Source organism: Talpa europaea (genome assembly GCF_964194135.1).
Source record: "Talpa europaea genome assembly, chromosome: 14".
In the NCBI taxonomy this organism is placed as follows: Eukaryota; Metazoa; Chordata; class Mammalia; order Eulipotyphla; family Talpidae; genus Talpa; species Talpa europaea.
Genome location: NC_140082.1, coordinates 77411699 through 77436418, shown reverse-complemented (window position 1 = coordinate 77436418; position 24720 = coordinate 77411699). Strand labels below are relative to the sequence as shown.

The 24720-nt window shown below is 40.2% G+C and overlaps 1 protein-coding gene across 2 annotated transcripts in view; it reads right to left on the bottom strand.

Annotated features, from left to right (window-relative positions):
* Nucleotides 1-1088: 1088 nt before the first annotated feature.
* The window catches only part of GABRB3 (gamma-aminobutyric acid type A receptor subunit beta3), a gene marked incomplete at both ends in the record, with an annotated part of 169794 nt that continues 146162 nt past the window's right edge, over nucleotides 1089-24720 (bottom strand). For both annotated transcript variants that reach the window (XM_084253898.1, XM_084253899.1), the window contains 3 exons: nucleotides 1089-1430; nucleotides 12188-12432; nucleotides 17210-17362. In XM_084253898.1, the coding sequence (XP_084110024.1) occupies nucleotides 1089-1430; nucleotides 12188-12432; nucleotides 17210-17362 (740 nt within the window). The remainder of the gene's footprint in view (nucleotides 1431-12187; nucleotides 12433-17209; nucleotides 17363-24720) is intronic.

Below are 24720 nucleotides of genomic sequence, written 5' to 3'. Positions count from 1 at the left end.
ACTGCATGCTGCCGTGAGAGCAAGCATAAGGAACAAAATCTTGATAAATATACATATATATGCATATTATGCAAATATATTTTATATTAACATACAATGTTATAATAATGATTGATAACTTAAAGACAAGGGGGGAAATCATCCTACGTGGTTTCACCTTAGAATAACAAATAACCTGAGACGTCTATGCTTTCTGTTAGATATCAGGCCTAAAAATCCATACAAGATGTGGAGCACATTGTCGATGACTGAAATGTCAACTAAACATTGCCAAAATGTGCCACTATGTTCCCACATGACAGGTAAGCTGGATCCACTCCTAGTGAACAAATAAATACACTGTACATCAGGGTACTTACAATGACATGGCATCCATTCCCAATGGGTGTTCAAAAGATGAACGTTCAGACATCAACTTGGGATCTACCTAATGTTAAGACAACAGGTGAGTGCCCACCAGCAACTCACCTTGTCCACAAAACCAGTACAGAAAAAGTCTGTCTGATGAAAGTAAACCCCGTTGCCAAAAAGTCAAAAAGCCTTCACTTAGTAAACTGAAAGAGGATATGAAGTGTGTGACTTGTTTTAAACTAGCAATATCACTGCATGAGTTTTCAAAGATGAACTGAGAGCTTCTTTCTGATTTTTAAACTAAAACATCTAACTTATGATAATAAAAGACACATTTTGGGATGATATTGTGTTTCACGCCCTCATTCTCAAGGCATAATATTTAGACGATGCTTGCCCCTTTCAATTAAAAAAGAAAAAAACTATGACTTTCTTTAATATGCATCCTGTGTTAAATTGTCCATAGCTGCAAAATGTATACATGTATGTGTATTTGTTTTATATACACATGGGTCCTTACACCTGTGTGTATAAACATATACACATACATCCTCATATACACGTGTATTTTATATATATGCTGAGAAAGTTCACATATATATACAATTGCGTATGTATATATGTGTGTGTCTGCATGTGTGTGTGTCTGTGTGTGTACACAGGTATAAAAACTTGACAGGCAGAGTAATATTTCACTCAGTGTTAAATGAAGTCTTTGAAAAATCAAGTACAGTCACTCAGTTAACATAGTACAGCCAGTAAACTAAGTTGAAAAGAGAAAAAGTGAATGGAAATACGATCCTGGACCATCTGTCTATGGCATTCACATCGGTTAGATCAGGGATTTTAATTTTGAGCTGCGAAGATCTCCTCCTTAGGTGGGTCTTCTTGTGCGGGATGCCTCTGTCCCCCATGTGTCGCCCATGCCCTTCCCTAGGCATGCTCTGTTTCCTGTACTGGATTCCTGAGTTGTCAAAGGATATTGCTGAATTCCTGGTGTCACCAACGCTGCCCGCGACCTCATTCATTTCATTGTGAACCTCCAGCGACGTTAACAGAATGTTCCCATGAGCATCCACCTGATTGGAGGAAAATGTACATTGTTACATAGCTAGCGTGCCAATAAATCTCATTTCCATATGCAAACTCAGTGGAGATTGAGGTCACAAATCATGTCATGTGTATTATGAGAAACTGCACATCTGTCAAAACCAGCACTATTTCAGCGGGGAATGCTATTTTGGAGGTTTAACTGTAGTTTAGAGATCTTATTTCTTTGATTTGAATATTTTCAAATAGGAGGCTAGGTAAAAAAAATAAAATAAAATTGAGGGGTTAGGACACAACCTATGAAGCTGTCTGCAGCCTCTGTAGCACAAGTTCAATCCCCGGCCAGGGAGCTACCCACAAGACGCAGCAGATTCACCTCCTGACTCACCCGCTGCTCCCCTTAGCAGTGTATTTCAGTCACTCTGCCTGTTCTGCTCCCCGCTTTCTCTGGTGAATCCTCTCACCCCCCTCACACCTGTACCCCAGTTCTTAAATAAATCTTTAAAAAAATCAAAATTGAAATTTCACATTACAGAAACAAATCCTTGTGGAAGAAACAAAGTTCAAATGCCTTCCAAAATTTTAACCTGAGTGTGTAAACATTTCCCACAGCTATACACTGGATAGAAACTAAATGTCCCCAGTTATCCACAGGGCATGTGGACTCCAGTAGTATTGAACATGATATATACGTTTTTTTCTTGTACATACACACCTATGATAAAGTCTCATTAATAAACTAAGCACAGTAAGAGATCGGCAAAAACAACTAATAACAAAATGGAATAATTTTAAATGATATACTTTAATAATGCTATGTGAATATGATCTCTCCTAAAATATCTTCTTGTGCCTAATAGTTCCAGACTGAGATTGACCACAGGCAACTGAAACCACGGAAAGCAAAGCCACAGATAAGGTGACACTACTGAATTCTTTCCCATTTTTCTGTGGAAGCCACTCTGTCCCCTTTCTTGATGATAAATTATGCGAATTTCCTTGGAGAAATGAGCAAATAATCCAAGGATGGAAGGATACTACAGATGACTCTGGTGGGGTAGATATCAACCTCGCCCAAATATGATCTCTTTGCCAATCATTTTTTTTTTTTCCTGCTGAAAGGGTTCTTTTTAAGGACTATATTTAAGATAAAGTTCCTTCCCACATTGGAACCAGTACCCCTGCCTGCTGTGTACCGGGTAAATCCCAATAAAAGACCTGCAAAAACCACTGAGGACTCTGACTCCTCCTTTACCCGGTCTGCATGGGATCAGAAAACCTGCACTGGTCCATTCCTGCCACTACAGTCTGTGATCACTCTTTGCGCACCACTAATCCCTCTTGGCCCTTGAGGTCCCTCCCATGGAGCCTGGTGGTCCCTGTTCATTAATGTGCCCTATGTCATCCATCCCATTGCCTGGAACACCATCTCCCTTGCCCTATCTCTGTGGAATGCCTACCACTTCTTTTAGAACAAGATCAAGTGTTTATAGCATCCTCAATGAAACTTTCACAAAATTCGTTCTTTCATGGGAGAATAATTAATTGGAAATTAATGTGTCTTCCTCTCCTCTGTGTTCTCCTTCATTTCATCAAAGGCATTGAGATAGACATGCAGGAGATGAGGTGGAGAGAAGATTTCACACTAAGAAGAGGCAGAGACCTATGCAGAGCTCTGATCTGGGCCAGGACCACAGGTGGGATGGCCCTGGACACCCAGGGGACCCAGGACAGAAGGGTGCAGATATACAGGGGTCATTCAGACTTTGGCATAAAGACACCACAAAAGTGTCTCAGATGTCTCCCCTGTGGTTTGCGAACACCATTCAAATTCATTTGTATTATGACTGGGGAGGGAGGTATGTCTTGTAGGATGTCCCATCTGGCTCTCCAGAACCTTTGAGTATATGACCTTACATTAAGGACTTTGCAAATGTAATTCAGGTCATGGGCTCTAAAATAGGGAGACTATGCTTCATTATCCAGGTGGACCCAATCTAATCACATAAATCCTTAGCAGTTGAGAACTTTCTCCAGTTGGAAATTGAAGGTCAGAGATACAGCAGGAGGTAAAGGAGAGGTATTTGAAGCAGGACTGGATTACCCATTAATAGCAAGGACTATAAGAAAATCATAAAAAGAAATGGGGTGACTTCCAGGAGCAAAGAATGCCCCTGCTGATATCCAGAGAGGCACCAGGGGCCTCAGTCCCACAATCACATGGCGCTGTGTTTGAGAAAAAACGTGACTGAGTCTGGGGGCAGATTTACCCCCAGGGCCTCCAGAAGAGAACACAGTCCTACAGATGCCTTGATTTCAGCCTTCTGAGATGCTAAGCCCAGAACCCATGGGAAGCCCATTGTGCCAGACTTCTGACCCACAACTGTGAAATAATAACTGGTGATGTTTTAAGTGGCTACTTTTATGGTTATTGTTATGGCAGCAGTAAAAACTACTAGAGAAGAGAAACAAGGGAAATTTAGAGGGAAAATGCATTTCTGTTGACCTCAAAGATCAAGTACACATTTTTCAGGGAAAAGAAAAAAAGCAGCAGGAAAATTAGCACAAGGTTTGAGGAGTGTCTGCAATGTTCTGATGAAAGCCAAACTAGTTGTGTGGGAACACACACACACACAGCTCCTGGAACATGCTAAGCTCCAGAAAGATAGGCAACCAACCCTCTTCTCACCATCATTATCTTCTGTCTTATCAGAACAGGAAAGTGCACCTCTGATGAGGAGAGCAGAGCGAAGTCCAGAGAGTAAGGGTTTCTGTGTCACATCAAGGAATGCCAACTTCACTCTTCAGGTAGTGAGAAGTAAAAGTGATCTCTAGGTAGAAAGGTGACATATTTCTGAAGCACAACTAAAGCTGAAGGATAAAGGGTTAAAGATGGTGTCAGAAGAGAAAGTAAAGAGGGGGTTCTGGTTAGAGCACCCTGCAGGGGTTTCTGTTTCCTGTCGGGCACCCAGAAAGAGAAATACCAAGAGGCTGTGAGTGGCTTCTCCAGCAAAGCAAGGAATCCTGGCTTGCCCCCAGGTCCCGGCTCAGACACAGGCACAGCAATAGCAGCCAGGCTCCACCACAGTCCAGTCATTTCTGCAGTGAAGAGGGTGTAAAAGAAGTGGAGAGTGACCACCTGGCCTCCAGGCCCATCCTTGCTCCCCAAGGAGCTCTCTCACTCTGCCCATGCAGCCACAAGCATGCTGGAGCCTGCTCTGATACCTTCTTTCTGTGAACTGCAGGGGAGGGGAGGCTGCCCATAGATGGCCCAAGATCTACAGTCTCCTTAGAATGAACTCAGCCAGCTTGGAGGAGTTTGGAGATGAAAATGGCCTATGTAACACTACACTGGGGAGAAGGGCCTCCATGAAGACCCAATGTAGGATAAATGAAGATTGCTCAGGCTTTTTGCACCACTGGCCTCTGTGACTATCACCTGCGGTCTTGAATGCAGGAGGCACTTGGGAGCGTGGGCTCCGGGTAGGCATGCCTGACGGTGGACACCAGGAGTATGGTGTGGGCATGCTGAGTGGGCACAACTGAGCAGAGAGACTGAGCATGTCAGGGCAGCACCACAGAGGACAGGGGTGGTGGAGGACGGCAGGCAGAGTGTAGTAGAGACCAGCGAAGAGACCAAGAGAGAGCCCGGCCTCTCAGCCTCCTGGCCCCTTACCCTTCTGTCTGCCCTGCACCTGGTTACCTCACTGCAAATGCTTTAGAAAGATCACTAAACGCCTGAAAAAGCCACTGAGGGCTCCAGGACTCTCCTTGGCCCGCTCTGCCCTAATGCCTGCCTGCACTTCACCCATGCTTGAGAAGGGGACTGAGCACTGGCAGAACATTAGAGTTTTGTTATTTTAATCTATTGGGAGGGACAATTTTTTAAAAAGATTTATTTATTTATGTATACAAGAATTGGGGTACAGGACAGAGGTGTGGGGGGTTAGAGGATTCACAAGAGACAGAGTGGGGAACAGAATAGGCAGATTGACCAAAGTACACTGCTGAGGGGAGCAGAGGGTGAGACAGGAGAGGTCTGCTGTACCATGTGGGTCACTCCATGGCCAGGGATCGAACTCGTGCTGCAGTGGCTGCAGATAGCTTCATAAGTTGTGTCTTAACCCCTTGTGCCATCAGGGAGGCCCTGGAGGGATGCTTCTAATGGGGCTCTGTCTTGAAAGTACCAAGAATGTTAGGCGTCTGTGAAAGTTTAGAACTTATGTTTCATGTCAGTTCTTTTTGCTATCTTTCTCTGGAATAATGAGCAGTAAAACCCTTACAAATACAAACAACAGCAACAACAACAACTCTGTCTTCAGGTTCTGGTGGTTTGGGAGACTGATCCTCTGACTCTAGGAAAAGGATGCGGGAGGACAAGGCAGCAGGTAAACTACGGTGTGGCTGGAACAGGAGAGGCACTAAAGGACTGGGCAGTAACATGGCCTCTGTGCAGACCAGCCAGGAAGTGGGGGAGAGCGAGGGCCAACAGAGGTAGCCACCCTCCTAAGAAAGGGGGTGTGATTTGAACCTGCTGTGGAAGCTGTGGGCAGTTTATTCCTAAGATAACAGGGAGGGGAACTCAAAGGGGTCAGCTGACTTGGCCTTTACATGTAGGAAAATTAAAGCAAGATCCTAGAGGAGAAAGCTTTGTGCTTCCTTCATTCTTCATGCCACGCAGGTGTGGCTTGATGGTGAGTGATTGAACAGCTTTCCCTGGAGAGGTCGTCAGCCAGGGACATCCGGTTAATTCAGTTTATTTTAGTACTTCAATCACGATGTGAGAACCCGCCAAATTTCGATCCTGACAGAAAACTTATTAGATTAGCACTTAGAGAGATTTAATATGTTGAGATCATTTCTTCAATTAGCTCTATTGGATTTTATTGAAATATACAGCATTTCCATCAAATCTACTTGAATGGAAATTAATGTGTTTAAAACAAAATATACCTTAAGGTGAGTCAGAAAATAAGCAAAGGTGGGAGATGCTTATAATTTTTTTAAATAACAATGTAGAATTTATTATTTTCAATAATAAGCAACTGACTACATATTTATTAGAACCTCAGAAAACTGAAATTGTTTTCCTGAATGTAGAAAAAGCAGAAGATGTTATTTAAACCTATAAGAATCTTGTCTACATTCTTTTGAATGTTTTAAGTCTTTTTTAATATTATTCATTTTTTTTCAGTTATTTCATTCTTTTTTCTTTTAAGATTTATTTATTTATTTATACAAACACTGGGTACAGTCAGAAGCGCGGGAGGGTGAGAGAATTCACTGAGCCAGAGCGGGGAGCAGAGCAGGCAGAAGGACCGAAGTACACTGCTGAGGGGAGCAGCGGGCGGCAGGAGAGGTCTGCGCGCCAAGTGGGACCCTCCTCTGGTGGCCGGGGAGCAGCCGGGGATCGAACTGGCACTGCAGAGGCTGTGGGCAGCTTTGCAACCCAGCGCTGAACTGCTGCGCCACTGGGGAGGCCCTATTATTCATCTTTGGACAGTATTTGATTTCTCTCCTCTCTGTGCAATATTTTAAATTCCACAAAGGATGACATGAAACTTGTGGTCATCCATTTAGTAAACCTGATGCCTCACTCTGTAGTCACGCACAGAAAGGTCTAGATCCTTCCACAAGAAGCATCCTTCATGCACAGGTGCAGGGCTGGAGCTGAATATGAGAAGGTCCTTCCCTTCAAGGGCTCTACCAGGTGAGCATTTGAGATAATGGACAATTATGTTTCAATAAGATTGCCTACTGCCCAGCTGCCCCATTTCCAAATAGATGCTAACAATATCATCTCCGTCTAGTTATCAGAAATGTCATATGAGTATCTTCTTTTATCAAAATCTAGGGGATTGTGATTAAGAGCTCTGTAGAACAAAATATCAAATAAAGTATTTTCTTAAATGAAGATAGGGGAGTATTTCTGATGAGTTTTTCAGATGAATTTCGATGATTCTAAGGACTCGGACTTCCCCCTGGATTTAAAAAGATGTATTAGGAGCCTCCCTCTTTATTCATACGAGGAAAGTAAAAAAGCACACATCAGTGGAACCCAACTGATGACAATTACCACAATTACCACTCCATCCTGAACACTTGTCCTTTGTGCATGTAGGCTCTGCTTCCCCCACAATGTTCTGACAGGTTTTATCCAAGATGTCCAGAGCAGGCCTTGGCCAGTACATGTCACCTTGGCACATGCGGTGATACATATCAAGGCCTGATGGGCTCAGGGAGAAACTTACCATTACCTTAAAGAATGAAGATTACCTAGATTTAGGGTCATCTCCAAAAATCACTTTTTTTTTTCTTTTTACCTGTCTTAAGGCAGAGCCAACATCCAGAGGCAGGGTTTTGTCCTATGAAAACATCCCCTCCTTGTCATGTGAGACCTTCTCCTCTCTCCTTGAATGCCAGGTTCTGAACCTAAGCCTAAGTGCAGGATATAAGCCCTCAATTTATCCCATTTACTCTATAAATTTCAACCACAAGAATTTTGCAGATGTAATTAATTTTGTCTTTTTCTCCTACTGATCTGCCTAATGTTAATTTCCTTCACCATGGGGAGATGAATCCAGAAGGGTGGGAGTGTGTTCCCAGAACCACTAAAGCACTGACCACCTCTGGGCCATGCTGTATTTGGGCAGGTGCAGACAATTGGATGTGCACTGGCAAAGAAGGCATGGTGGCTGCATGCCACGGGAAAGCATGTGCTCGTGGGAGAACAGGGCATGCCAGAGGCGGGGGGAACAGGTAGAAGGGGAAAAAATCAAGGACCATTTGCAGAGAAGAACATCTGGCACATCTTGAAGGAGGACAAGATGTAGATGAAGAAGAAAGAGATTCTGGGAAAAGAAAATTAAAGGCAAAGAGATAACAATATTTATGGAAGCAAAGAGGGAGAGTGAAGAAAGCACAAGAAATAAGGTCAACTGAAAGCCGAGTTGATTTTTTTTCAAGACTTAATGAGAAATTTGTATGACTCAATATTCTGTCTTCCCTGGTCCCTCATGGCCAGTGTATGCATTTGGGAAAAGACTTGATGAGGGTGGGGATATATTCTATACCCTTGAACTCTAACAAAGAGAGAAGCCAAACCCAGCATCATCAGAGAGCTCTTGGATGCTTTGGATTTTTTATGGTTACCTTGCAGCTATTTCAGGACTTGGCTCACATGAGGTAGATCTCAGGAACCGATACCATTTTGCACTATTCCTATGCCAACCCTAACCCTTATATTCTAATGGAAACAATAATGTTGAAAGGAATTTGGAATATACTGAATTAATGAAACACTATAAACTAGTTTGGTTGATTGTGACTTACAGTTTTATATTTCAAAAGATTTCCTTTAATTGCCTACCAGTGTATAGAAAACTTCCACCAAAATTGCCAGGTGGTAATTTTTTTTTTCAGAAAGAATTAAAGTTACTAAAATTTAAAAAGCAAACTTTTTAAACAAATATTTCCTAAAGAGATGTTAACCTTTGCCTGTCATCAAGGTTTCAAAAATTAAAACAGACGGAGGAGACTGTGTGTGAGATATGGACCCAAGTGCTTTGAATAGAATGACAGATGATGACTTACAATTTTTAAAGCACTTTCTGAATACTCCCTATTTTGAGGAGTTTGTCTCATAACAAATCTAATTACGATCGGTGATTTCGATATAGATATTCTTTCTGCTTTATAACTTTGACACATTCAAACACGACATATCTCATGCAGATTCTATCACAGAAAGGTATTTTCATTTTTTTCTAGAATATTTCACCAGATTGGCAACATTACCACCACCTCATTTTTTACTTACCTTCAAGTTTTTACATAAGTAATATATTCCTGTTTTGGAAAAAATGGGAAGGCATCGACCATAAGAAATGAAATCTTGCTCTTTAGAAGGAAGCATGATGTCAAGTCTGCAGCTCTGATTCCTTGGCAAGGATAATGACTTTCTGCCACTTGATGAAATTCAAATACCAATGGTTCAACTTGCAAAATATCACAAAGCTTGTAACTATAATGCATTGCCACCAAAGACTAACTCTTGGGTATAAAAACAACCCATGAACAAATAGAGGTTAGACACAAATAAATTAAGGTCAAGACTTACATTGCACCACTGGTCGGAGGGAAACTAAGTGAATATTTCAATTATTTATGAAAGAACCACTGAGTTAAGATATTCTACAACCACTCAGACAAGGAAAGTTTACTCATGGTTTTACAGTAGGGTAGACAAAGTCATAATCCCCAAAGCAGGTACTGTTGGCACAGATCCCTCATTGGTCACCTGTACTGTCCCTGAGGAACTGTCCTGATGTCCGTTAGAGGACAAAGAAGGTGTCACAGCAAAGACAGTAACAGCTAAGTCCTTGCTGCCAGTCTAGCTGCTATCAATCCATGGTTGCCATGACCACACTGGTAACTATCCTGAGATATCACTGAACTTGATGAGTATGAATAATTATAATTACAGTGGACTCTTAAAGCCATTGTCAGTCCATAGAGCCATTTCTATTTTGCATAAAGTTTGATTCTCACTTTTTGTTAATTCATCTACATCACATGATACAAACTTCTGGGAGAGATTCATTTCTATCTAAAAATTATTAGTAAATTTTAAGGTGTAGTCAGCAGCAATTAACTAGTATAGATTTTTAAAATATATGAATATGTCAAGACTTAAACAAAACTGCTGGAAAAAGAGAAGTAAATTTTAAGCTAGACAAGAAGTAAAAATGACATGAATAAAATGAAATTTTCCTCTGCATATGATATATAAAATATTCTTTTTGCATTCTGATCATTTCCCCTGTAAAAAAACCTTTTTTGGTTTTTCAATTCTAAGCCTCATATTCAAAAAGGTATTTCTGTCACTCAACAGTTTGTTCTAAACAGTCTTATTTTGACGAAAGGAAACAAATTTATAATCTGTTCAAATATGGAGAAATTTGAAAAAATAGCATTGCATGTGTATGTGTGTCTGTGAGACAGAAACAATAATATGATGTGATGAATTCTGGTTTCCTTGGAAACAGCGTGACCAAAGCATATCGTGTATTCATAGTAGGATGTAGACTTAGTTAGCAACATAGCAGTATGGTACTAAATATATTTTCCAGTAAGAAACTCAGGAGAATCTTGCCTGTGGAGGCCTGATTTTAGTCACAGTTTCTGGGTTTCTCTGACCAACTCTATTTATGTTTTGCTGAAAAGAGAGGAGCCATTTACAGTTATCTAACTGCCTCCCTCCATTCATTATACTTTGTGGACCTATTCTGGGCCACTGATGGGACACAGACGCAGCAAATACAGTCACACACGCTCACGATAAGGGACCAGGAAAAAATTATAATAAATCAAAAAAAAAATAACAGGCAACTATTAATCAGAGACACTCTGCAAGGAGGGGGGGCAGGAGAGGGATCAAAACAGGGGAGAGAATGTGTTCCTACACAAGGGACAATGGTGATGGTACAAGAGTGATTTTGTGATGTGGATTTTGAGGGGACTACACCTGAAAAGAGAAAGCATACTTTGTACAAAAAGGAAGAATGATGTAAAAAACAAAACAAAACTATATATATATTTATATTATAAAACAAAAAATATATATATTTATATTATATATATATAAAGAGTGTTTCAAGATCTCTCCAGCCAAAAAGGCATGTAAGAGGGAGGTCCAGTGGGCTTAGCCCATGTAGCCTAGGTGAGTAACACATTATACTGTCTAGATCTGTGTGTTACATCTATGATGTCTGCACAACAAGGGAATTGACTAATGACACATTTCTCAGAAGGCATCCTGTGTGTAAGAGGGAAGATGATACTCCAAGGAGCTCCTGTGTTGCCTCTGTCAGGCACAGACCTGCGATGCACTAAAACCATGGTCAAATATAGGAAGATCTCACAGCTTAGGGAAGAAGCATATTGAATGAGAATTTAAAACATGAAGAAATGTAGGAACAATAAGTAGGCAAACAGGTGAACATAAATTTTTGAGAATCTGATGGGATACAAGGGGTGGGTGGACAAAGACAAAATTTTTACAGAAACTGTAGTGCGCTTCCACTGAACTATAGTTGGCTAATTACAGTTACATCTTGCTTTTACTAAAACATCAAATGAAATGGTATCTAATGATGATGCTACTTTGTCATTGGAAGACTATAAGCATGCTGAACTGGACTGAAGTAGGGAGACCCAGTTTATGCTCTCTCTTAGAGTATAACCCAGGAGCTCTTAGGCCACTGCTGTCAGGATTGGTCCAACTCTAGCTTTTTGCTGGAGGGACCAGGGCCAGGGCATGGAGCCCCAGGTGAGGACACTGCTCTGCCCTGCACTGAAGACCTTGAATGAGGGGACTGTGGCCAGCTGAAAAGTAAAGAAGTAAAGAGTAAAGAGTTCTTTGCCCACACCACAAAGAACAGTGAGCTGCTGGGTAACCAAGTTTATCAATTTACAACTAAAGGAATATTGCCAACTTTGGAAACATCTTTCACTTCCAGTTGGGACCCAGCCCTAGAGCTTTATTCCTTCCAGAATATCCTGTTCTTTTCATAGGAAACCAGGCAGTTTTTGGTTCTCCAGCTTCTGCCCTGAGTTTGGTTTCTATAAAAACCCACTTATATGAAACAATATTCAAGGCAAAGATCAAGAAGTGCACACAACTTCTATTCAGAGGTCATGCAAATAGTTGTTAGATCTGATGAGGTGCCAGGTAAGGTGGGGTCTGAGACAGGCAAGGGGGGGTGGTCAAGATGGGAGGTCCTACCCGGTTGCTTTCAGTCTTTGAACGGTCATTCTTCGCCTTGGCTGTTTTCTCGGCAAGCTTCTTCTGCCTTTGAGGGCCTCTTCCAAAGAAAATATAGTTGACAAAGGCATACTCCAGAAGGGCCAGAAACACAAAGACGAAGCAGCCCATGAGGTACATGTCAATGGCTTTGACGTAGGGGATTTTGGGCAATGTCTCCCGCAGGTGCGTGTTGATGGTGGTCATCGTCAGCACGGTCGTGATCCCTGCAAAAGGAGAAGGTAAGAGGCTGCAGCTTCACCTGAGGTCCTCACGTCCACTTTCCTTTTGTCTCTTCTCAAAGCTTAAAGTGGTTGGAGTAATGGATTAAATATCACGGGACATTTGAAATGCAATAGAGCATGAACCGTGTCAGCTGGGCAGCAGGTCATGGCTGAGGGTCGGAAGCTAACATCTCCCCTTGTCTGTGGTACACTGCCTGCCACACCTGGAGGCCTGAACATAAACCCAGTGCTTAACATAAAATGTCCAGAGGAGCAGCTTCAGTGAAGAAGAATGAATCTATAAAGACCCTCAGAATCTAAGATCTTCATGGCCAGTGAGGCAAGGCCATTAGTAAGGGCTCAATGAGCCTGCCTGTTGAAAGGAAATTCTTATGACAGTGGTTTATGAAGCAAAGGGAACGAGGCAATGATTTTAAAATTATTGAGGAGGTATGAAGCTAGAGCTGAGTGAAGCTCCTGAGAGCACATTATCTCACAGAGTGGTTTCCCTCCTCAGCTATGAAATAGTCTATGTAAGTTTCTCCAGACATGTTTGCTGAAGTCAAGAGCTGATCATTTTATTAAAATTATAGAATTATAGAATCTGATGTAACCAGATCCCTTTTTTTAATGTCATTCCGTTGAATCCTTCAGATGCTTTTGGATCATTTTACCCTAACAGGGATACATTTACTCTAGAGAAACACACAAAGACCATATTTTGCAGTTCTCCCATATCAGTGACAGGATTCTTGCTTTACAAAGATTTCCACTGGATCCTTTGAGGCCAAAGAGAGCCAGAGGCATGTCGGGGCCTCTGTGAATTGAGTGCAGCTGCATGTGCAGGAAACACTCACTTTGGGGTGGGATGGTGTCTGCGGCTTCTGAATTGTTCTCCTGGAGACAACACTTTGGAAATAGGAAGACATCTCCAGGAAGCAAGACACTTCTGGGTGCAGCTCCTGTCTACCTACCCAACTGTGCCCCTGCCCGTGATTATTCCCAATCACCAGGTCCGAAGGAAGGAAAAGCTTCCTCCTCATTACTATGTCAAGGCCTTTTCAGAAGGGAGATTTTAGAAGGAGAGACCTAAGTCTTAGTTTCGTATCCATGGTAACCCCCCAAAATTATGTCACTGAGGTCAGGAGGCAATGAGGGCCCAGGATGCCAGTGGGCCCTGGATGTTGAGCTCCCAGCCTACAGGTGGGACCCCACACCACTGCCACACATGGTCCCAACAGGGGCAACTCTCTGTACGCAGGACCCCTACCCAACTCTCCAGTGGAGGGTTTGAATTTGTTAAGCATCTTAGTTGGATGTGGTCCTTGAAGACTTATATCCTCACCCTCTGTGCCTCATAGAGGGGACCTTGAGCTACAGCTAGATGGCTCCTGATCACCTGGGAAGCAGGGAAGATGGTCGCACCACCACTATAGATGTTACTCACACACGCTCTCCCATCCACCAGGAAAGTAGATGAGGAGTTTGAAGAACTGGGAAATGATTTTTATGTTTATGGAATATATGAAAATTGAAGATGTTGGAATATTTTAAGATTCTCCTTTAACATAACATTCATGTGCACCTGGGAACTTTTAAATTTGAAAATGGCAATGGCATAATTACAGTTTACAAATAAATGTGAAAACACCATGCAGATGCTACAAAATTAGGTGTTCTCACCATTATTTAAGAATGTAATGTTGCTGCTGCCACTGCCATTACTTTTTTTTTCCCTTCCAGATGGATTTGGAAAGCTTGAGTGCTCTGCATTAGTCATGGCTTTCGCTCTCTGGTTGACTGTTTTAAGTGGACATAGGTCTTAGTAGCTATTCCTGGGACATGGACTGAAAAACACAGTTGATAAGGATGGCAGCACATGTTATGGGCACAGGGGCTGGTAAATGCAGCCAGAGGAAAATGGACCAGCTCACTGGCAGAGGCTCATAGAGTGGTTTACCAGCAAGATTTCACAATGAATGAGCTAGTCTTTCTAGATTGGGCTCACATGAGCTCTTAGATTAAAAGGTCAATCTAAGTAATTTTACTAATCCTTCTGTTATTTTACTGGTTATCTGGGGTACATGGTTCATGGGGGACTGCAGTGGTTCACAGACTGGAAAGTACAAACAGACAGTCCAGGCTATGAGCCGTGAGGGTTCACAAGCATGGTCTAGAGCTATTGTAAAGTCAAATGTAATTCCTGAAAGGCAACAGTAAAATGCTAACTAGTTGTAAATGGCGTTGTTAGTATCAACAACAGATAACCATGTTATTATCATCATTACAGAAAAATAACAATCTTCGGTAAACTCTAGGTTTCTAGCAAGAAATCTGGTTCTGACAACCTGGCCTTAAACTTCTGGATTTATGTACTTCTGAATTTGTGCACTGGCACCTGAGTATTTGTTAAGTTTCCACCTTAATGACTGTAATTGTTATTGTTAATCAGTACTCACAATGCTAGGATATGCTATTTTCTAACTAACTGGAGTTAATCCCTGGAGATCCAAGCTCAAGGACTGTGTCATGTTGGCAAAAAGGGGGATGGAAGGGAAAAACATGCTGGTATCTTTGAGATCTGCACCCACTGGCTGTGGCCCCAAGATCACCGCATCCTTCTAACCTCCAGACCTCAGGTGCACCCTGACATGGGTAAGTGCCTGTTCACTCTGCCTCCCACACATCTGACATCACCCAGAGATGTCACTTCTCTACTGTGGAGCCTTAGCCACCTGGCCAGATCATGCCTCAATCCCCACAAAGCCATAGTAAAGTGATTTCTGTTTATAATAGTTACACTGTTTTGTTAATAACAAGTGGACTCCTACTTTCATATACTGTCATGAAATTGGGTTGACTACAACCCATTTAAGGTAGAGGATCTATTTAATATTGGGTACGACAACACGTAACAATTATGGAGCTGTTGAATTGCTATTATATAGAAAATTTAGAAATTTGCATTTTCAGTATACCTCACTTTTATCGATGCCAGATAATTATGGTTCTCATAATTAGGGTACTCATATTTTCCTATTTTTCTCAAAAATGACAAATTCTCTAAGGCAGATTCACCATGAAGTTCACAAAGCTTCAGCTTCTAGTGTCTACCTCATAGGTCTCTCCCAGGCTTGGGGAGCAATTCTTTGTGTATTTTCAATTTTTTACTTAAAGAGAGCTCCTGACAGCTCTGATTTTTTTCAGGTGAGGAGAGAAAATAGTTAAACAATAATCAACTTGTAACTTTTTTTTTGGAAAAAAGTGGTATCTTCAGAAAGGACTAATGTTGCAGAGTAACCTCCAAAAGCTATGGAAAAATTGTGGAGACTCTTTTTGAGATGCTTTTCTTACTGTCCCCATTAGAAGTTATGTAATAATTAATATAACACTTTTAATTTTGGTATGTTCTGTTCTTCTTCTCAAAGTGGTTTTTTTTTTGTTTTTGACCTAACATCTTCAGGAAGAGCTACCTGATTTTCTGAAGTCATAGCTATGTGCCACTTCATAGGGAAAATATCCAGTGCTGAATGTAAATATATAAGCCACATATGTACAGGTCTAGACCAGACATTCAAATAGAGACAAATACACACAATCTTCTAGATAAAAAAAAAAAAATGTTCAACTTAAAGTTCTGCAGAAAGATAGTAAACAAAGGAAGAAAAAGATAACTGGAATCCTGAATTCTTATGATTCTAGATAGATCTACATGTTCTGTTGCAAAAATATTCAGTTTTCTTCCCCAATTTTTAGAAGTATGATTAATAACTTAACCTGCAAGATACAAATTCAATTCTATCCAAAGAAAAGACAGATTGTAAAATTGTTCTTCAGGGCCTCCCCGGTGGCGCAGCGGTTAAGCGCTGGGTTGCGAAGCTGCCCGCAGCCTCTGCAGCGCCGGTTCAATCCCCGGCTGCTCCCCGGCCACCGGAGGAGGGTCCCACATGGCGTGCAGACCCCTCCTGCCGCCCGCTGCTCCCCTCAGCAGTGTACTTCGGTCCTTCTGCCTGCTCTGCTCCCCGCTCTGGCTCTGGTGAATTCTCTCACCCTCCCGCGCTTCTGACTGTACCCAGTACTCGTATAAATAAATAAATAAATCTTAAAAAAAAAAAGAAAAATTGTTCTTCAATTCTGTACTTAGCTAAAATGTATTTAAATGATTGTTTTGTCCATTTAATTTCATAATAATTAGCTGAATAGAGAATAACGTTTCTGAAAACATGAGCCTCCTCTCAATAATAAAAATATATTGGAACCTATGACATATATTGTACCTCAATTAATAATCCAGTTGTCAAGTGACCAGTGGCCAGAAAAGATCACTAGAACTTTTGGGAATCACTCAGAATCTAGTCACATATTTTAATGCTCATTAAATTGTGTAATTCCAATTACACGCTATAGTATTTGACTATTTCTCTGACTTCACAATGAAGAATGTACAATTAATGAAGTCTTTTTCCTGGGCCACAGACAAATTTTGAACAGGAGATGTTAATCCTTGCTTTAAAATTAGCATCAAAAATAGTTTTATTATGCAAATATTCGGCAAGCATATTTTCCCTTTCATGGGCATGAAAATTCACATTTCAGCTTTATAATTAAATTAACACTTCTAGGGAATCATGCATGAAATTAGTGTTTCAAGATAAAAAGTGACTCTATGGGCAAAGCTGTGTCAAAGATGTCAAAAATGGTAGTGAACTATAGCCTTTGAACTCTAATGCAATGACATGGTTCTTTTACATTTTAGATATCATTTTAAAAAAACACATACCAAGGGCAACTCTAGCCGCAGATGCATCATAATTGATCCAGAAAGACACCCACGAGAGAATCGTGATTAGTATAGAGGGCATGTAAGTCTGCAGAATGAAGTATCCAATGTTTCTCTTCAACCGAAAGCTCAGCGAGAGCCGAGGGTAGGCACCTATGGGAGACAGGTAAGAATCAAACTAGAGAAAAAAAACATGGCAGACAAAAGAGTTTGCTTTGCCTTCAACAGGTCAACAGCATGAATTTGAGAAGTCCATGAATCTAGAGGTGGCTCACAACTGTGAGAACTGCTTCTGTCTGCTTAATGGTACTTATAGCAGAATTGGGAGATGGGGGGATTTGAGCCTATGTAAGAAAATATTCTTCTAAGGCTAAATGCACAGCTAAGAATGATCCCTGAGAAGACATCAGGAATGCATTTAACTAACAACAGAGAATAATTCTAAATATCTTGTTTATTTTTAGATTTATAACTGCCCCTTTCAACTCCATTGTAAACAGGGGAGATTTGGCTCAAGCTTCATTGAGCAAAACAGCTTTTATTACTCAGTTCCTTCTGCCCATGGAGAGTGACTATGCAGAGATAGTGCACACTTGAGCCCTGACTCTATGACTGGGAGAGCTCAGGGGCACCTGAGACTTGGAGGGGTATGTAAGGCAGTAGTGCATGCTCAGATGATCTGCCCCAACCACAGACAAAGCACAGAGAGCCTTGGAGAAGCACTGTCTGTTTTCTTGCATACCCCACTCAGTTCACCTTGCAATCCCCTCCCTGCCCAGTATTACAGAGTGAGAAATAGCCCACGGAAAATACCACCTGTGTATTTGCCCTTTCTGTTTAATTTTGCTTTTTGTAGAACCAGACAAGTATAATTCCACTCCCTTCTATTTCAACAATCCACTTCAGCAGTTATACACCTTTCAATACTAAACTTATGAATGTTCATGAAACTGCTCGAAGGTAACCAATAAAAAGCCAATGGCGGGGGGTGGGGGGTGGGAGGGGAGGGATTGGGGTCAAAATGGGGGGGTTGCAATTGTATGGGGAATATAAAAATAAAATTTATTATATTAAAAAAAAAAGCCAATGGCCTTCCATGGTCATCAGCTTGTTGGCTTCCTCTCCTGATGGACAGTGATCTTGTCAGAGGTCACTGCACTGGAAGCTTCAGTAGACATTCGGTCTTGACCTCCTTCTACTCAAGCCTGTCAGGTGCCTATTCTCCTCCTGTGCCCAATTGTATGCATTTCAGACTTGTATCCTTGTCCCTTTCTGGATTTGTCCTTCTAGCTTTCTCTTTAGCAGTCAGAGACACTCATATCATTATTATTTCTATGTAGAAGATGAAAGACCTTTATCTCCTACGTTAGCATCAACCACATTCTCAGACAGAATTATAAAAAGGAGAAATCACCTCATAGCCCAAGCACTTAAAGGCTGACAATCTGTAAAATTTCCCTCAAGCTCTGTGTGTGTGTATGTGTGTGGTTTCTATTATTCTGATCAAATGCATAAATGATATCATCATCATAGCATAAACATTTGCACATTTTGAAAAGATTATTTGTAAACATTTCTAAATTCCTCCTAATCTCCCATCAAATATATACATGATTCTATAGTTTATAAATACATATTCCTGAATGCTATACATTTAGGTTATTTTCATTTTTTGAAAAACTAGAATACTCTTAAGATTATCTCTGAGGATAGTCTTTTTAAAATTTATTTATTTTATATATTTTTACACCATTTTAATTTTTGTATAATAGATGCATTTTCATCTTGGTTATAGTCCCTGTAAAATTCCCACCACCTATTCACCCATGAACTATCACCATGGTCCCTTGTGTTCTTCCCATCCTTGTTTTGATCCTACTCCCTTCTCCCCCACTGTAGTATCTCTGATTTATAGTTGCCTGTTGATTTTGATTTTTACTTTATTATAATTAGTTTTTTTCCCTGATCCCTTATTTGGATCCTCTACATTCCTGCTATAAGTGAGACCATCCAGTATTTTTCTTTTCTTTCTGGCTTATTTCACTGAGCATGATCCCTTCCAGCTCCATCCATGTTGCTGCAAATGGCATGAGTTTATATTTAATGATTGCTGAGTAATGTTCCATTGTGAGGATAGTCTCTTTGCCATATTCAGACTTATTTCCTTAGGATGAATGTGTGAAAAGAGGAACTACTGGGCCCATCTCTGAAATTTTTGATACCTATTGCCAGATTACTTTGCAAAAAATTCCCACCAGTGTACATGGCATAACAAGTACTTTATGAAAGTGCCTTTCTCATCTTGTAAACGTGTTATTAGTATTTATTAACCATAATTTTTGTTAACTTCCTTGAGAAGAATTATCCTTTCAATTATTTTTGTTAATTGAATACTTCCTACATGGTTTTTTCCCTCTGTATATAATCTTACAAATGATTTCATTACACTGTAGAAGAATTTTTCTCATTTTTCTCCCTTGCACAGTTTTTACCTATAATTTAAGGTTTTTGATACTAACTCTTGCTTGTATTCTCTGCAAGCATTTCCCAGTTGTTTAAGACTTGTAATGGGTTTTACTGAGGAAGATGTACTTAAATGTTTGTATTTAGTTGAATCAATCCATTTCATCTGTTCTTTGTGATTTTTTAAAGCTTGTTCTTAGCCTTAGGTAAGTTCATAACAGAGATGTAATCATGGACCTGTTTTGAAGGTTAGCCATTACTTCAATGTTTGATGGGAAGTTGATTTCTGTTCCAGAATTTTCCCCACATTGGAATGGAATAAAGCTCCCCTTGACATACTTTTGATACACTCTATTGTTTTATATTATCTCCTAAGTGTATGTGCATCACTGACATGATGTGCCACTGGGCTGGCTCTGAGCCTCATCATGGCCTTGGTGTCACCATTATTGATGTTGTTGCAACATGTATTTCAGGGACACAACATTGTCTCTCCATGTTATCCCACAATCAAAAGTTCTTTGGTTCAAATAAGGTCAAAATACTCTTCCAGGAATTTTACCTTTCTCCAAAAGATTTCCCCAATTAACTCCAGTTTTATTATCTGCTGTGTCTGCGCATTAAACAAGAGTGTCCTCACCGCCTCAAAATAATTGTCCCTATTTCCAACTTATGAACTGACACCCACTGTTCCCTCCTTAAGAAATGTCTTCTTTTATCCACCCTTGGTCAAAAAGCCTTTCTTCTCCTTCCCTCCAAATGCAAGTGATCACTCTCTTGATTTATTTTCTTTCCCATTAACAATTTAATTGTTGGGCCTCCCCTGATGGCGCTGCCCACAGCCTCTGCAGTGCCAGTTGGATCCCTGGCCACCAGCGAGGGTCCCACAAAAAAAAAATAATAATAAAAATTGTTAATATTACCAAGATAAATTGAGTGATTCTTCAGTTTGTGAAGTAATGTATTTTCACATACTATAAAGCTTAGCTAAATGTCTACACTATCATAGGCTGCCCACAAATATCTGTATGCTGACAGATAAAAACATAAATATTTGGTTTATTTCCATGACCCTACGGCAAGTCTAATATTCAATGTGTTCAAGATCTTTATTGAATTGTAGTTTGAAATCTCATGGCAACTTAATATATTTATTGAAGTAACTGGATCTTAATTATAAATTTCATGACAAGCTCATGCCTTTCTTATCACTTAACTTTCACTGTTCCTTGCTTCTAATGTGTCTCATTGTTTCTACCAATTTTGGTTAGCTTATGCTATAACAACAATGTTTCCAAATCTCTGTTGCTTGTGCAATTGTTTTTCTTTTTTGCGCTAATATTCACTAATTTCCCCCTGCCTAGATCACTACTGGACATCATAGTAGAAGTGCCACACATACTCCCCAGCAAGTCTTATCCTCAATTCTTATACCACTGGGGGTGGGAAAGGTTAATCCTCTCCCAGGGAAGAGGAACAAATATATATTTTTTGAGTGATAAAGCGATCTATCATATTCCTCAACTTTCCACTTTTCTTAACATTTTCCAAAGTGTATCTTCTTTAGGGAAACCATTCCCAACAGAAACAAATCTTGATATCCATATAATGAAGTACCACTGATGCTATGCTGGGAACACTTGTCCCTTGAGATATGGGATCAGTGACACAGCTGCACAGCCAAACATTGGAAAGTCATCCAGGGCCCTAAGGAAGGAGTCAGTAATCTGACTTCAGAACTACTATAACCGCTGGAAATTTTTCAACATATTCATTAAGACAGAGCTTTTGGTTAAGATAATAGACTACTTTCTCATGCATTAATTTAGTAAATGCATTCTATTGTAATAAGTAAAATTCTAACTCAAATCCTAATCCCAGAGGTGGGAATGGACAGCAGAGCAGTCAGCAAAAATGATGAAAAGTACCTGTGCTTTCATCTAGCTCCTAACCATGTCAGAGAGCAATTCATACATGACTGGCCTTGGTAAAATTGAAGTAGGGGCTATACTGGAGAAACAATAATATTCTAAAGCACTAGATTTAGTGACGCAGGAGAGAGTTCACAGTATCTGCACTGATATACTTATAGCTGAATAAGATTGTTTTCAGACAGGGGAGGTAAAGGACACAGCAGGGTCATATGGAGAAAAACCTTTCAAGATGCCTTGAGACAAAGACCTCAGAATGTTAATAAACACAAGAATTCTCTGAGATGTCAAGATCTAGTCTACTACATGAAGGCTTTTGCCATTTGATGTGCATTTTAAAGAGCATATAAAAGTCATTTTATAGTTCTACTAAACAAAGTCCTTATGCTGACACAATGAATGCCATGATATATGCTGTATCTATGGAGAAAACTACCCAAGTGATCATAGTGCTAATAATGTAACATTGAGAACTATTGATTCAGCCACACCAAAACATACCCTTCAAAACAATAATAGAAGAAAGCTTGAAAATTACAGCAGAAAGGCACAGGACGCCTATGTGGCAATGCAGATGTCGTCAGATTCCCAATTAGATGCTGAGCCAACAGACAGAGGAACAGTCCCTGAACACAAGTGCATTGTTCCAACTCAGGGCTTCCTTGGCAAAACTATCTATTGAAGATGCTGATCTCAACCCTTTCTCAAATGCAGTAAGTCATGGCCAAAAACAAGGCTATGGATCTCTCATCCAACCTAAATTAATAATATCACTAAGACATTAACATTGTGAGGAACACATTAAAAATGTGGTCAGGTATATCATGTCACCTTTGTGGTGATAAGAGTCATCCAAATGAATCTATGAAATAACAAGCTGATAGTTTAGCAACTGTAGTAGAGTTGCTCTTTACCTATACATCTTTGGCAAAAATAATTCTTGTCTACCTCCATCTTTTGGAATTGCTTATAAGGCAAATAAGTCAGAAGGAAAAAGAAAAATATTGGATGGTCTCACTTATAGCAGGAATATAGGGGAAACAAATAAGACATCAGTGTAAAAAATAATAACAGTACAAAACACAACAAAGCAAAAATGGATAATTATAAATCAGAGACATCCTGCAGGGGAGGAGGAGGGAGAGTGATCAGAGGGAGGAAGAAAGGAGAACAGGGGACTGTGGTGATGGTGCACGGGTGCCCTAGGGAAGGAAATTCTATGGGGACTCAATCTGAGGGGGTGGGGTAAGCAAATATTGTCTAAAAAATAAAAAAATGATAAATGTTAAAATAAAAAAAATATGCTCAGTGGTCAAAACTCAGATTTTGACACAGAAGTTACTATAGGAAAAAAAAAAACAGAAAAATGTATTAAGTTCATTTATTGAATGTGTACTTAAAGACAAATCATCTTTTATATTTTATGTAATTAAGCCTTTCAATTCTCAGCAAAATGCTGAGGATGATAACAGGTGTAATGAGAGATAATTTACATACAATACTATTGATTCATTTAAGGAGTACAATTCAGAATTGTACAGTCAAACATAACCACAATCCATTTCAAATATTTTCATCACTCCAAAAAGAAACTCAATACCCATTAACAATCACTGCACATCACCCCCATCCTGCCCAATGAATCTATAAACAACATTCACTATAGGTCTAGTGTAGATACTACATGGAATGTTAAAAGAAGGAATTGCTATATGTATCAATCTCATTTTTAATTTAATTTAATCTTAAATTCCAGACACAAACTCCCATTTTTTTTTCCTCCAGTGACTCTTGTTAGACAAGAAACCAGTGTTGGAAAGAAGGGCACCTCCGCACTGTTGGGAGGAATGTGAATAGGTGTGGCCATTATGGAAAGTGCTGTGGAGATTGCTCACAAAAAATTAAAAAAAAAAGAAATTCCACATGATCCATTTATCCCACTCCTGGGTATTTACCCAAATAATGAAAAACACTAATTCAAAGAAATATACACACCCCCATGTTCACAGCAGCATTATGTACAATAGACAAGAGTTGGAAACAACCTACGTGCCATCAAGAGATGATTAGGCAAGGCCTCCCTGGTGGCTCAAGGGGTTAAGCACAGCACTGTGAAGCTATCCACAGCCTTTGCAGCACGAGTTCAATCCCTCGTCAGCCAGGGACCTACCCACATGGTGCAGCAGACCTCTCCTGTCTCGCCCATTGCTCCCCTCAGCAGTGTATTTCAGTAGATTCGCCTGTTCTGTTCCCCACTCTGTCTCTGGTGAATCCTCTAACCCACCTCACACCTCTGGCCAGTACCCCAGTTCTTATATGCATAAATAAATAAATCTTTTAAAAAAAGAGATGATTGGATGAAAATATGTGGTATATAAACACAATAGAATACTGTTTAAGTATCAGAAAAAGATGAAATCTTGTCATTTGCAGCAACATGGATAGAACTAGAGGGTGTTGTGCTCAGTGAAATAAGCCAGGCGGAGGAAGACAAACACTGAATGATTTCACTTGCATGTGGTACATAAATAACTCAAATCAATGAACTAAATACAATGAAAACAAACTACTTTTAGACTTTGTTTAAGACCAAATTAGTGGTTACCAGAAGGGAAAATCTGGCAAATGAGGTCAATTGTTCAGTAAAGGATGGAATTAGACATTTAGTGGTGGACTTTATTTAGAAGTTGATTTATGGTAACGCACATATTAGAATTGTATATTGTTATAATGTGATGTTACTTCAACAAATAATATTTTGAAAAAAAAGAAAGAGAATGCACACTGACACAAAGTACTCTCAAGTGATTTGGAATTTGAGGATTCAGGAAGCCCATTTCTCTTGGAAGCACTTGCACCCTCCACAAACACCTTATCAGACTTTCTGATGAGGTTGCATCAAAATGCAATAAAAGAGCTTCATGTCAGCACCCCAGAGACCTTCACTGCCAGTTTCTAGTCAAAGGCAGGCAGGGGCAGGATGATTCCACAGAGAGAACACCAGTGCTGTGTGCTGAGAAGACCTTTTCTTCATATCACTTGGGGCATGGAACAATTTGAATCCAGTTTGAAAAAGAATATATCATTTATGCAATACATCACAGGGCGATTTTCTTG